This window comes from Nerophis lumbriciformis, linkage group LG14 (assembly GCF_033978685.3).
Source record: "Nerophis lumbriciformis linkage group LG14, RoL_Nlum_v2.1, whole genome shotgun sequence".
Classification (NCBI taxonomy): domain Eukaryota; kingdom Metazoa; phylum Chordata; class Actinopteri; order Syngnathiformes; family Syngnathidae; genus Nerophis; species Nerophis lumbriciformis.
The window spans coordinates 4713476-4727975 of record NC_084561.2 but is presented as its reverse complement, the minus strand read 5'-3'; the positions used below and the strand labels follow the sequence as shown (position 1 = coordinate 4727975).

General features: G+C 35.1%; 1 protein-coding gene and 1 long non-coding RNA gene across 2 annotated transcripts in view; one reads left to right on the top strand and one right to left on the bottom strand.

Moving 5' to 3' along the window:
• The window catches only part of LOC133616671 (uncharacterized), a 76207-nt gene that overhangs the window by 2937 nt on the left and 58770 nt on the right, over nt 1-14500 (bottom strand). The window lies entirely within an intron of this gene.
• Nucleotides 1-14500, top strand: part of cers4a (ceramide synthase 4a) — a 93289-nt gene that overhangs the window by 51436 nt on the left and 27353 nt on the right. The window contains exons 4-5 of the mRNA XM_061976202.2: nt 6038-6095; nt 8031-8081. Of these exons, the coding sequence (XP_061832186.1) occupies nt 6038-6095; nt 8031-8081 (109 nt within the window). The remainder of the gene's footprint in view (nt 1-6037; nt 6096-8030; nt 8082-14500) is intronic.

The following is a 14500-nucleotide window of genomic DNA, read 5'->3' as shown; positions in this document are numbered from 1 at the left end:
TTTGCCTAAAATCCTAAAAAAAAATTCTAGTATAATTTCTACTTTATTGTAGTAATTACAACTTGAATTTCCAACAATTATAATATATAATTGTAATTAATTGTAAATTAATCCAGTAATTATGACTTTATTCCCCTAAAATCAGACCATTTTCTTCTAGTAACATATACCTTATTCAAGAAATTATGACCTCATTTGCCTAAAATAGTACAATTTTATTTCAGGTGTATCCAAAATGTTGGCTTGTACTGTAAATTCAGGGCAAAATTAAATTATCCCCTCAACTACCCCCAAAATGGATTAACTCGCTGGAATAAAAAAAGACAATATAACATACATCCATAAATGTGGACGCATGTGAAAAAGTGCATCAATCATTAAAAAAAAAAAAAGTGCATCAATCATTAAATCATTAAAAATCATTAAAAGTGCATCAATCATTACATTTTGGCTTGTACTGTAAATTCAGGGCAAAATTAAATTATGCCCTCAACTCCCCCCAAAATGGATTAACTGGCTGGAATAAAAAAGACAATATAACATACATCCATAAATGTGGACGCATGTGAAAAAGTGCAATATATTTATCTGTACAGTAATCTATTTATTTGTATATATTTATTTACTTTATATATATATATATATATATATATATATATATATATATATATATTATTTATATATATTTATTTATTTATATATGCACCTTATTGCTGTTTTATCCTGCACTACCATGAGCTTATGTAACGAAATTTCGTTCTTATCTGTGCTGTAAAGTTCAAATTTGAATGACAATAAAAAGGAAGTCTAAGTCTAAAAGTTCAGACAAACCTTCTCATTTCAATGTGTTTTCTTTATTTTCATGACTATTTACATTGTAGATTGTCACATCAAAACTATGAATGAACACATGTGGAGTTATGTACTTCACAAAAAAAGTGAAATAACTGAAAACATGTTTTATATTCGAGTTTCTTCCAAAAAAAAAATTGTTGTACACTCTTGGCATTCTCTCCATGGGCTTCAAGAGGTAGTCACCTGAAATGGTTTTCACTTCACAGGTGTCATAGTGTTGATGTGACAATCTACAATGTGAATAGTCATGAAAATAAAGAAAACACATTGAGTGAGAAGGTTTGTCCAAACTTTTGCACAAGCCAAAAGTTTGGAGGCACCTAAAATAAAATTGTATTATTTTAGGCAAATGAGGTCATAATTTCTTGAATAAGTATATGATACTAGAAAAAATGGTTTGATTTTAGGGGAATAAAGTCATAATTACTGGATTAATTTAAAAACATTACAAGTAAGAACAACCTTATTATTGTTCGAAATTTAGGTTGTAATTACTACAATAAAGTAGAAATTATACTAGTAAAATATACTTTTTTTTGTAGTATTTTAAGCAAATAGTCATAATTACCAGAATAAAAGAGAAATATTACAAGTAGAAAAAATGTGGTTAATTTAAGTCTTAATTGCCAGCATAAATTAAATTTATTACAAGAAACTTTGTTTTTGAATGTCAGGCTAGTATGGAAGAATAAAGGAGGATTACAATAATTTAGGATAAAATGTATGATTTTAGTTTAAAAAAAAATAAAAGAATGACCAGAATAAATTCAGAATTTAGGGCAAATATTGTTGAATAAGTCACTTTTTTTATTTGACTTTTATACTTCTAGAATATTGTACGAATATTACTAGAGAAAAATGGTTCAAGCACACCTGTGAAGTGAAAACCATTTCAGCTCATGGAGAGAATGCCAAGAGTGTGCAAAGCAGTAATCAGAGCAAAGGGTGGCTATTTTGAAGAAACTAGAATATAAAACATGCTTTCAGTTATTTCCCCTTTTTTTTGTTAAGTACATAACTCCACATGTGTTCATTCATAGTTTTGATGTGACAATCTACAATGTAAATAGTCATGAAAATAAAGAAAACACATTAAATGAGAAGGTGTGTCCACAGTTTTGCCCTGAACTTACAGTACAAGCCAAAAGTTTGGACACACCTAAAATAAAATTGTATTATTTTAGGCAAATGAGGTCATAATTTCTTGAATAAGGTATATGTTACTAGAAAAAATGGTCTGATTTTAGGGGAATAAAGTCATATTTACTGGATTAATTTAAAAACATTACAAGGAACCTGTCATGACTTGGTCCGGGGTGTGTGCTTTTCCAGGATGCAACGGAAAGTTGGCTCGTGCTAGACGGGAATGAAGGTACATGATTTATTATTATCAAAAAAAAGGAATAAATGAAAGCGCGCACAGTGGCGGAGAATAAACTATGAAACCAAAAGACTATAGCAAAAAAGTACAAACAAAAAACACGCACAATGGCGGAGAACAAACTATGAAACCAAAAAGACTATAAATATGGAACAAAAACTTACTTGGCTTGGACAAAAGTAGTTGCTTGAGGAATTGACATGGGCAGAAGTAACAGGCATAAACAGAGCATAAATGTGTTGAGGTCGTCAGGACGAACAACAGAAAATGAATGAACTTAAATACTATGGACATGATTAGTGAAAGCAGGTGCGTGACTCAAAACGTGAAACAGGTGCGTGACGTGACAGGTGAAAACTAATGGTTGCTATGGTGACCAGACAAGGGAGTGAAAAGACAGAAACTAAACAAAACATGACTTAAAACAAAACATGATAATACAGACATGACAGAACCTTATAATTGTTGGAAATTAAGGTTGTAATTACTACAATAAAGTAGAAATTATACTAGTAAAATATACTTTTTTTTGTAGTATTTTAAGCAAATAGTCATAATTACCAGAATAAAAGAGAAATATTACAAGTACAAAAAATGTGGTTAAATTAAATTTATTACAAGAAACTTTGTTTCTGAATGTCAGGCTAGTATGGAAGAATAAAGGAGGATTACAATAATATAGGATAAAACGTATGATTTTAGTTAAAAGTAAATAAAAGAATGACCAGAATAAATTCAGAATTTAGGGCAAATATTGTTGAATAAGTCACTTTTTTATTTGACTTTTATACTTCTAGAATATTGTACGAATATTACTAGAGAAAAATGGTTCAAGCACACCTGTGAAGTGAAAACCATTTCAGCTCATGGAGAGAATGCCAAGCGTGTGCAAAGCAGTAATCAGAGCAAAGGGTGGCTATTTTGAAGAAACTAGAAAATAAAACAAGTTTTTAGTCATTTCACCCTTTTTTTGTGAAGTACATAACCCCACATGTGTTCATTCATAGTTTTGATGTGACAATCTACAATGTAAATAGTCATGAAAATAAAGAAAACACATTAAATGAGAAAGTGTGTCCACACTTTTGCCCTGAACTTACAGTACAAGCCAAAAGTTTGGACACACCTAAAATAAAATTGTATTATTTTAGGCAAATGAGGTCATAATTTCTTGAATAAGGTATATGTTACTAGAAAAAAAGGTCTGATTTTAGGGGAATAAAGTCATATTTACTGGATTAATTTAAAAACATTACAAGGAACCTGTCATGACTTGGTCCGGGGTGTGTGCTTTTCCAGGATGCAACGGAAAGTTGGCTCGTGCTAGACGGGAATGAAGGTACATGATTTATTATTATCAAAAAAAAGGAATAAATGAAAGCGCGCACAGTGGCGGAGAATAAACTATGAAACCAAAAGACTATAGCAAAAAAGTACAAACAAAAAACACGCACAATGGCGGAGAACAAACTATGAAACCAAAAAGACTATAAATATGGAACAAAAACTTACTTGGCTTGGACAAAAGTAGTTGCTTGAGGAATTGACATGGGCAGAAGTAACAAGCATAAACAGAGCATAAATGTGTTGAGGTCGTCAGGACGAACAACAGAAAATGAATGAACTTAAATACTATGGACATGATTAGTGAAAGCAGGTGCGTGACTCAAAACGTGAAACAGGTGCGTGACGTGACAGGTGAAAACTAATGGTTGCTATGGTGACCAGACAAGGGAGTGAAAAGACAGAAATTAAACAAAACATGACTTAAAACAAAACATGATAATACAGACATGACAGAACCTTATAATTGTTGGAAATTAAGGTTGTAATTACTACAATAAAGTAGAAATTATAGTAGTAAAATATACTTTTTTTTGTAGTATTTTAAGCAAATAGTCATAATTACCAGAATAAAAGAGAAATATTACAAGTACAAAAAATGTGGTTAAATTAAATTTATTACAAGAAACTTTGTTTCTGAATGTCAGGCTAGTATGGAAGAATAAAGGAGGATTACAATAATATAGGATAAAACGTATGATTTTAGTTAAAATAATAATAAAAGAATGACCAGAATAAATTCAGAATTTAGGGCAAATATTGTTGAATAAGTCACTTTTTTAATTTGACTTTTATACTTCTAGAATATTGTACGAATATTACTAGAGAAAAATGCTTCAAGCACACCTGTGAAGTGAAAACCATTTCAGCTCATGGAGAGAATGCCAAGAGTGTGCAAAGCAGTAATCAGAGCAAAGGGTGGCTATTTTGAAGAAACTAGAATATAAAACATGCTTTCAGTTATTTCCCCTTTTTTTTTGTTAAGTCCATAACTCCACATGTGTTCAGTCATAGTTTTGATGTGACAATCTACAATGTAAATAGTCATGAAAATAAAGAAAACACATTAAATGAGAAGGTGTGTCCACACTTTTGCCCTGAACTTACAGTACAAGCCAAAAGTTTGGACACACCTAAAATAAAATTGTATTATTTTAGGCAAATGAGGTCATAATTTCTTGAATAAGGTATATGTTACTAGAAAAAATGGTCTGATTTTAGGGGAATAAAGTCATATTTACTGGATTAATTTAAAAACATTACAAGGAACCTGTCATGACTTGGTCCGGGGTGTGTGCTTTTCCAGGATGCAACGGAAAGTTGGCTCGTGCTAGACAGGAATGAAGGTACATGATTTATTATTATCAAAAAAAAGGAATAAATGAAAGCGCGCACAGTGGCGGAGAATAAACTATGAAACCAAAAGACTATAGCAAAAAAGTACAAACAAAAAACACGCACAATGGCGGAGAACAAACTATGAAACCAAAAAGACTATAAATATGGAACAAAAACTTACTTGGCTTGGACAAAAGTAGTTGCTTGAGGAATTGACATGGGCAGAAGTAACAGGCATAAACAGAGCATAAATGTGTTGAGGTCGTCAGGACGAACAACAGAAAATGAATGAACTTAAATACTATGGACATGATTAGTGAAAGCAGGTGCGTGACTCAAAACGTGAAACAGGTGCGTGACGTGACAGGTGAAAACTAATGGTTGCTATGGTGACCAGACAAGGGAGTGAAAAGACAGAAACTAAACAAAACATGACTTAAAACAAAACATGATAATACAGACATGACAGAACCTTATAATTGTTGGAAATTAAGGTTGTAATTACTACAATAAAGTAGAAATTATACTAGTAAAATATACTTTTTTTTGTAGTATTTTAAGCAAATAGTCATAATTACCAGAATAAAAGAGAAATATTACAAGTACAAAAAATGTGGTTAAATTAAATTTATTACAAGAAACTTTGTTTCTGAATGTCAGGCTAGTATGGAAGAATAAAGGAGGGTTACAATAATATAGGATAAAACGTATGATTTTAGTTAAAAAAAATAATAAAAGAATGACCAGAATAAATTCAGAATTTAGGGCAAATATTGTTGAATAAGTCACTTTTTTTATTTGACTTTTATACTTCTAGAATATTGTACGAATATTACTAGAGAAAAATGGTTCGAGCACACCTGTGAAGTGAAAACCATTTCAGCCCATGGAGAGAATGCAAATGAAAATAAAGAAAACACTTTGAATGAGAAGAAGGTGTGTTCAAACTTTTGGCCTGTAATTTATATCCGTAGCTATAATTTCCGAAAGGTAAATGCTTTTTTTAATCAATAATCACACAGGTTTCAAATCCATTGTATCGGTGTATGAAGACAAAATCACAACATTATTACTTTGTCAAATATCTTCGGAGCTAATTGTGTGTGTTTGTTGTTGCAGCTGGAGGTTTGTCTTCTACCTGCTGGCTTTCACTGCAGGGCTGGGATCTTTGCTCCATGTAAGTCTGATTACTTCCTTCATCAACAACCACCTCACTACTTCATGCACCACAATGGAAACAAGCCTTTTGGCTTTTTGTGCCGTTGTAGCGTCCTGGAAGAGTTAGTGCTGCAAAGGTTTCTGGGTATTTGTTCTGTTGTGTTTATGTTGTGTTACGGTGCGGATGTTCTATTCTAATGAGGTCCAGAACCTTCTAATCTGCCCTTTCAAGACCTAGTCATGTGACGATTGTTTGTTATTGCTTTAAAATGTAATATCGGAAATTATCAGTATCGGTTTCAAAAAGTCAAATGTATGACTTTTTAAAAACGGACGTAGGGAGAAGTACAGAGTAGAGATGTCCGATAATGGCTTTTTTGCCGATATTCCGATATTGTCCAACTCTTAATTACCGATTCCGATATCAAGCGATACTGATATATATAGTGGTGGAATTAACACATTATTATGCCTAATTTTGTTGTGATGCAACAAAATAAATCCACTCAAGTTATGGAAAAAAATGCCATATTTATTATTGAAGTCACAAAGTGCATTATTGGTGGGCGGAGTTGGGGGGGGGGGGGGCGGTGTTGAAATGGGGTAGCGGGGGGTGTATATTGTAGCGTCCCGGAAGAGTTAGTGCTGCAAGGGTTTCTGGGTATTTGTTCTGTTGTGTTTATGTTGTGTTACGGTGCGGATGTTCTACCGAAATGTGTTTGTCATTCTTTTTTGGTGTGGGTTCACAGTGTGGCGCATATTTGTAACAGTGTTAAAGTTGTTTATACGGCCACCCTCAGTGTGACCTGTATGGCTGTTGACTAAGTATGCGTGGCATTCACTTGTGTGTGTGAAAAGACGTAGATATTATGTGACTGGGCTAGGGTTAGGGTTAGGGTTAGGGTTCTCCCTACGTCCGTGTACACAGCGGCCTTTTAAAATGACATAAATGTTACTTTTTGAAACCGATACCGATCATTTTGAAACCGATACCGATAATTTCCGATATTACATTTTAAAGCATTTATCTTCTGATAATATCGGCAGTCCGATATTATCGGAAATCCCTCGTACAGAGCGCCAATAAACCTTGAAGGCACTTCCTTTGCGTGCCGGCCCAGTCACATAATATCTACGGCTTTTCACACACACACAAGTGAATGCAAGGCATACTTGGTCAACAGCCATACAGGTCACACTGAGGGTGGCCGTATAAACTGGATGTTTCGCTTTGCATAGTAGAGCTTTAACTTGCACTTACAGATGTAGCGACCAACTGTAGTTACTGACAGTGGTTTTCTGAAGTGTTCCTGAGCCCATGTGGTGATATCCTTTAGAGATTGATGTCGGTTTTTGATACAGTGCCGTCTGAGGGATGGAAGGTCACGGTCATTCATGTGGCTTACGTGGAGTGATTTCTCCAGATTCTCTGAACCTTTTGATGATATTATGGAGCGTAGATGTTGAAATCCCTAAATTTCTTGCAATTGCACTTTGAGAAACGTTGTTCTTAAACTGTTCGACGATTTGCTCACGCAGTTGTGGACAAAGGGGTGTACCTCGCCCCATCCTTTCTTGTGAAAGACTGAGCATTTTTTGGGAAGCTGTTTTCATGGCACCCACCTGTTCCCAATTAGCCTGCACACCTGTGGGATGTTCCAAATAAGTGTTTGATGAGCATTCCTCAACTTTATCAGTCTTTTTTACCACCTTTCCCAACTTCTTTGGCACATGTTGCTGGCATCAAACTCTAGGTTAATGATTATTTGCAAAAAAAAAAAAATGTATATCAGTTTGAACATCAAATATGTTGTCTTTATAGTGCATTTAATTGAATATGGGTTGCAAATCATTGTATTCCGTTTATATTTACATCTAACACAATTTCCCAACTCATATGGAAACGGGGTTAGTTTGTTGTGAAGACTCATCTTTGTGTCTGCTCACCTTCCAGACTCCCTGGCTGTGGGACTGCAGCGCGTGCTGGGACGGCTTTCCCAGACAGGTGAGAACGTAAGCTCGTCCATTTCAGCGAACGAGTACGGGATCGACCCTAACCCCAGATTTCAATTTCACATTTTCCAAGTTGCAGGAATTCTCGTTAAGTACTTAAATAAAAAAGTGAACATACTAGACAACTTGTCTTTTAGTAGTAAGTAAACAAACAAACGCTCCTAATTAGTCTATGCAGTAACATATTGTGTCATTTATACACCTATTATGTTGCCAACATTATGAGGGACAAACTGTAAAAAATGATTATGAATCTACTTGTTCATTTACTGTTAATATCTGCTTATTTTCTGTTTTAACATGTTCTATCTACACTTCTGTTCAAATGTAATAATCACTTATTCTTCTCTTCTTTGATACTTTACATTAGTTTTGGACGATACCACACATTTAGGTATCGATCCGATACCAAGTAGTTACAGGATCATACAAGAAAATATAATACCTAATTAAAGCTGCAAGCAGCGTTGGTCGGGCCCGCGTATTTGGCAGGTGCTAGTCCTAAGTGTCCCAATACTTTTGTCCAGCGTTAGTCCCAAGACTTTTGTCTAGTGTACCTACCTTGTCTGCATTGTGTGGGCACGTTGGTGCTTCCTGCTTTTAAGCAGCCATCTTAAAAAAACAGCAGCATCAGCGCAGCGGTTCTTTGAAGGCTCATAAAATCAAAACCGGAGCAGTTAGAAAAATGCGCTTCTGTAGTTTTATACACAAGGGTTCAATCTCTCTCCTGTGTTAGTTTGAAGACGAAATGACAAACGCGCTCAGAGGAGATAGTTTTTGAAGGAAGGTGACCGGTTTTTACAAAAAAATTGTTTTGAAGGGGGAATTGCAAACTTCCTGTTGATTTTTGCTGAGGGTTGTCAATCTATGAAATGTAGGTCTAAGTGAGACCTACATAGAGGTTTTTGTTTCATGTCTCTCCGACCTGGGAGTTACAGGCAGTTTTGTCATTTTTTTCTTCCGAGTTGCAGTTTTGTCGCCGTTTTATTAAAAAATTGCGCTAGAGCGCAATTTTGAGATTTGGGGTTAGGTTTTTTTATTAGATCGCAATTTTTGCCAGTCCTGATGTGTGTGTTCAGTTCGGTGAGTTTTGGAGCATGTTAAGAGGGTGAAAATACAGCTCAAAGAGACAAAATTGACTGTTTTTAGTACTTTTTTGTCTTGAAGGGGGAATTGCCAACTTCCTGTTGATTTTTGCCCGAGGATATAGAATTATGAAAACTAGGTCTAAGTCAGACCTACATAGAGGTTTCATGTCTCTCCGACCTTCCTAGTGGGAGTTACAGGCAGTCTAGTTTTTTTTTTCCTAGGGGGCGCTAGAGCGCAATTTTGAGTTTTGAGGTTTGGTTTTTTTGATAAAAAGTTTTGCCGTATATTACTGATGTGTGTGTAAGATTTGGTGAGTTTTGAAGTATGTTAAGAGGGTGAAAATACAGCTCAAAGAGACAAAATTGACTGTTTTTAGTACTTTTTTGTCTTGAAGGGGGAATTGCCAACTTCCTGTTGATTTTTGCCCGAGGATATACAATTATGAAAACTAGGTCTAAGTCAGACCTACATAGAGGTTTTTGTTTCATGTCTCTCCGACCTTCCCAGTGGGAGTTACAGGCAGTTTTGTCATTTTTTTCTTCCGAGTTGCAGTTTTGTCGCCGTTTTATTAAAAAATTGCGCTAGAGCGCAATTTTGAGATTTGGGGTTAGGTTTTTTTATTAAAAGTTTTGCCGTATATTACTGATGTGTGTGTAAAATTTGGTGAGTTTTGAAGTATGTTAAGGGGGTCAAATTACAGCGCAAAGTTGCGGAAGAATAATAATAATAATAAAACCTTACAAATTCAATAGGTCCTTATGTCCCATTGCATAAGGACTCCCAAAGGGAGTCCTTATGCAATGGACCATGCGGGCCCTAATAAACCAATAATAATATGGTTTAAAAATACTGATGTGAAGGGTAGGTGTCGCCCTGTTTTCTGTGTCAACATGTTCTATCTACACTTCTGTTAAAATGTAATAATCACTTATTCTTCTCATGTTTGGATACTTTACATTAGTTTTGGACGATACCACACATTTAGGTATCGATCCGATACCAAGTAGTTACAGGATCATACATTGGTCATATTCAAAGTCCTCATGTGTCCAGGGACGTATTTACTGACTTTATAAACATAATATACATTTAAAAAAAGCAAAAAAAGATGTGACGATAAAAAATATCGATGTAATCATTGTAGTATCGACAAGATACACTATTGTACTTGGTATTATTACAGTGGATGTCAGGTGTAGATCCATGGCATTTGTTTACATTGAGGAGCGCCAGCTTTTGTTAGCGGTTGTATCCTCCTACGGTGTGTAGTGGAGCATGTTTAGCTATTCCTCGTCCTCCAGTGATAATGGTACTTGTAAGAAACTCACTTTGGAGGCTTCATCTTTACTTTTTAAGCCAAAATGCGTCCGTTCTCCCTTTTCTGTCTACACACTGTGTCTGCGTGTAAGTACTCAGTGAGTGTGCGCTGCCGAACATGCTCCTCCGCTCGTAAAAATGTCACGAACCGGTGTTTTTTCAAACAGAGTATAGTACCGTTTTTGGTTCATTAGTGCTTTACTAGTATACCGTACAAGCCTGGTTCCGAGAGAGGAAAGTTGGGCGACTATCTTGAATGGAAACACCTCTGAGGAGGCGGTGCTGCACTCGGGACAATGACAGGAAGTCCACCGAGGCAGAAAAGGGAAAAGCTGCAACAATAAGAGCAGAAGCCGATACAGGAAGCGGCGTTGAAAGTTGTCAGTTTGAGGCCGTGAACCCTGCAGGAATGTCGACGTGCAGGCGTGTTTAACTGTCATCCACGCGGCGGTTATTAGCTTTCCGTGCTGGCTTGGCGAGTAACAAGAACTGGTTGATCCCTAACGGCAATCTAACATCGATACCACTTACTTCTTTTATCTGTCCCTCCGTTTTCTGTGTCGCCGATACTGTTAAAAAAAATAATAACAATAACGAGATGAGTCAATTCCTGAAGGAACTGCGTGTGAATGCTGAAGTTGAAGTGAAATGCTGACAGAATGTAGTATTAATGATAATAATAATTATAATAATAGATTTTATTTGTAAAAAGTACTTTACATTGAGTAAACAACCTCAAAGTGCTACAGTGTATTAAAAAAAATAAAAAGATAATAAAAAATAAATACAAATAAAAACTAGAACAGCCAAATAGCTAGAACTAGTATGCACATGTCTAAAAAAATACTTTTAAAGCCTTTTTTAAAAGCATCCACAGTCTGTGGTGCCCTCAGGTGGTCAGGGAGAGCATTCCATAGACTGGGAGCGGCGGAGCAGAAAGCCCGGTCTGTAAGAATAGTTTGAATGTTGAAGAGTTTGAATTTCCAGAAAAACGGAATTTGGTTTGTAACCTGGGAAAGTGTCAGTTGGATGAGTGGAATGTGTTGAAAGGTGGAATGGTTTGAATCGGTCGAAAAATGCGCGAATGGTGGAAGTTTAAAAAATGGACAATTCATTTTGAGTGGGGAAAATGCCCCTGAAAACTGGGAATTCCTGGAAATTCGAGAATTTGATGAAATTGTTGAAGGAGAGGACATATTTTTAAAAAGGTCGAATATTTTGGAGTTGGAACGGTTTGAATCGGATGAAAAATGTGGGAGTTGTGGAACGTTGAAAAGTGCCCCATTCTTTTCAATGGGAATTTCATGGAAATTTTGAGAAAAGCGGGAATTTTTAAAAAAAAACCGTTAAAAGACTTAAATGGTTGGTGTTGGAATTTTTCAAATCGGTCGAGAAATGTTGAAGTAGTAACATTTTTAATTGAGAAATGGTATTGAGGAATTCCTGGATTTACGGGAAAACAATTGAAGTGGGTTGAAAAATGTGGGAGTTGTGGAACTTTGAAAAATGTCCCATTCTTTTCAATAGGAATTTCATGGAAATTTGGGAATTCCATGGAAATTTGGGAATTTCGTGGAAATTTGGGAATTTTTGAGAAAAGCAGGAATTTTGGGGAAAATGTGAAAATATTTGAATGGTTGGTGTTGGAATTTTTCAAATCGGTCGATAATTGCTGAAGTAGTAACAATACCATTTCTCAATAACAAATAACGGATTCCTGGAATTTCGGGGAAACCGGGAATTTTTTCAGTTCAAAAAACAACTCTGTTTTTTGTCTTGATTAAGAGGAATGATTTGACGGTGGAACAGTTGAAGTGGGTTGAAAAATGTGGGAGTTGTGGAACTTTGAAAAATGTCCCATTCTTTTCAATAGGAATTTCATGAAAATTTGGGAATTTCATGGAAATTTGGGAATTTCATGGAATTTGGGGAATTTTTGGGGAAAATGTGAAAATATTTTAATGGTTGGTGTTGGAATTTTTCAAATCGGTCGAGAATTGCTGAAGTAGTAACAATACCATTTCTCAATAACAAATAACGGATTCCTGGAATTTCGGGAAAACCGGGAATTTTTTCAGTTCAAAAAACAACTCTGTTTTTTGTCTTGATTAAGAGGAATGATTTGACGGTGGAACAGTTGAAGTGGGTTGAAAAATGTGGGAGTTGTGGAACTTTGAAAAATGTCCCATTCTTTTCAATAGGAATTTCATGGAAATTTGGGAATTTCATGGAAATTTGGGAATTTCATGGAAATTTGGGAATTTTTGAGAAAAGCCGGAATTTGGGGGAAAATGTGAAAATATTTGAATGGTTGGTGTTGGAATTTTTCAAATCGGTCGAGAATTGCTGAAGTAGTAAGAATACCATTTCTCAATAACAAATAACGGATAACTGGAATTTCAGGAAAACCGGGAATTTTTTCAGTTCAAAAAACAAAAAACAACTCTGTTTTTTGTCTTGATTAAGAGGAATGATTTGACGGTGGAACAGTTGAAGTGGGTTGAAAAATGTGGGAGTTGTGGAACTTTGAAAAATGTCCCATTCTTTTCAATAGTAATTTCATGGAAATTTGGGAATTTCATGGAAATTTGGGAATTTTTGAGAAAAGCCGGAATTTTGGGGAAAATGTGAAAATATTTGAATGGTTGGTGTTGGAATTTTTCAAATCGGTCGAGAATTGCTGAAGTCGTAACAATACCATTTCTCAATAACAAATAACGGATTCCTGGAATTTCGGGAAAACCGGGAATTTTTTCAGTTCAAAAAACAACTCTGTTTTTTGTCTTGATTAAGAGGAATGATTTGACGGTGGAACAGTTGAAGTGGGTTGAAAAATGTGGGAGTTGTGGAACTTTGAAAAATGTCCCATTCTTTTCAATAGGAATTTCATGAAAATTTGGGAATTTCATGGAAATTTGGGAATTTCATGGAATTTGGGGAATTTTTGGGGAAAATGTGAAAATATTTTAATGGTTGGTGTTGGAATTTTTCAAATCGGTCGAGAATTGCTGAAGTAGTAACAATACCATTTCTCAATAACAAATAACGGATTCCTGGAATTTCGGGAAAACCGGGAATTTTTTCAGTTCAAAAAACAACTCTGTTTTTTGTCTTGATTAAGAGGAATGATTTGACGGTGGAACAGTTGAAGTGGGTTGAAAAATGTGGGAGTTGTGGAACTTTGAAAAATGTCCCATTCTTTTCAATAGGAATTTCATGGAAATTTGGGAATTTCATGGAAATTTGGGAATTTCATGGAAATTTGGGAATTTTTGAGAAAAGCCGGAATTTGGGGGAAAATGTGAAAATATTTGAATGGTTGGTGTTGGAATTTTTCAAATCGGTCGAGAATTGCTGAAGTAGTAAGAATACCATTTCTCAATAACAAATAACGGATAACTGGAATTTCAGGAAAACCGGGAATTTTTTCAGTTCAAAAAACAAAAAACAACTCTGTTTTTTGTCTTGATTAAGAGGAATGATTTGACGGTGGAACAGTTGAAGTGGGTTGAAAAATGTGGGAGTTGTGGAACTTTGAAAAATGTCCCATTCTTTTCAATAGTAATTTCATGGAAATTTGGGAATTTCATGGAAATTTGGGAATTTTTGAGAAAAGCCGGAATTTTGGGGAAAATGTGAAAATATTTGAATGGTTGGTGTTGGAATTTTTCAAATCGGTCGAGAATTGCTGAAGTCGTAACAATACCATTTCTCAATAACAAATAACGGATTCCTGGAATTTCGGGAAAACCGGGAATTTTTTCAGTTCAAAAAACAACTCTGTTTTTTGTCTTGATTAAGAGGAATGATTTGACGGTGGAACAGTTGAAGTGGGTTGAAAAATGTGGGAGTTGTGGAACTTTGAAAAATGTCACATTCTTTTCAAAGGGAATTTCATGGAAATTTGGGAATTTCATGGAAATTTGGGAATTTCATGGAAATTTGGGAAATTCGAGAAAAGCTGGAATTTTTTGGAAAACGTGAAAAGACTTCAATGGTTGGTGT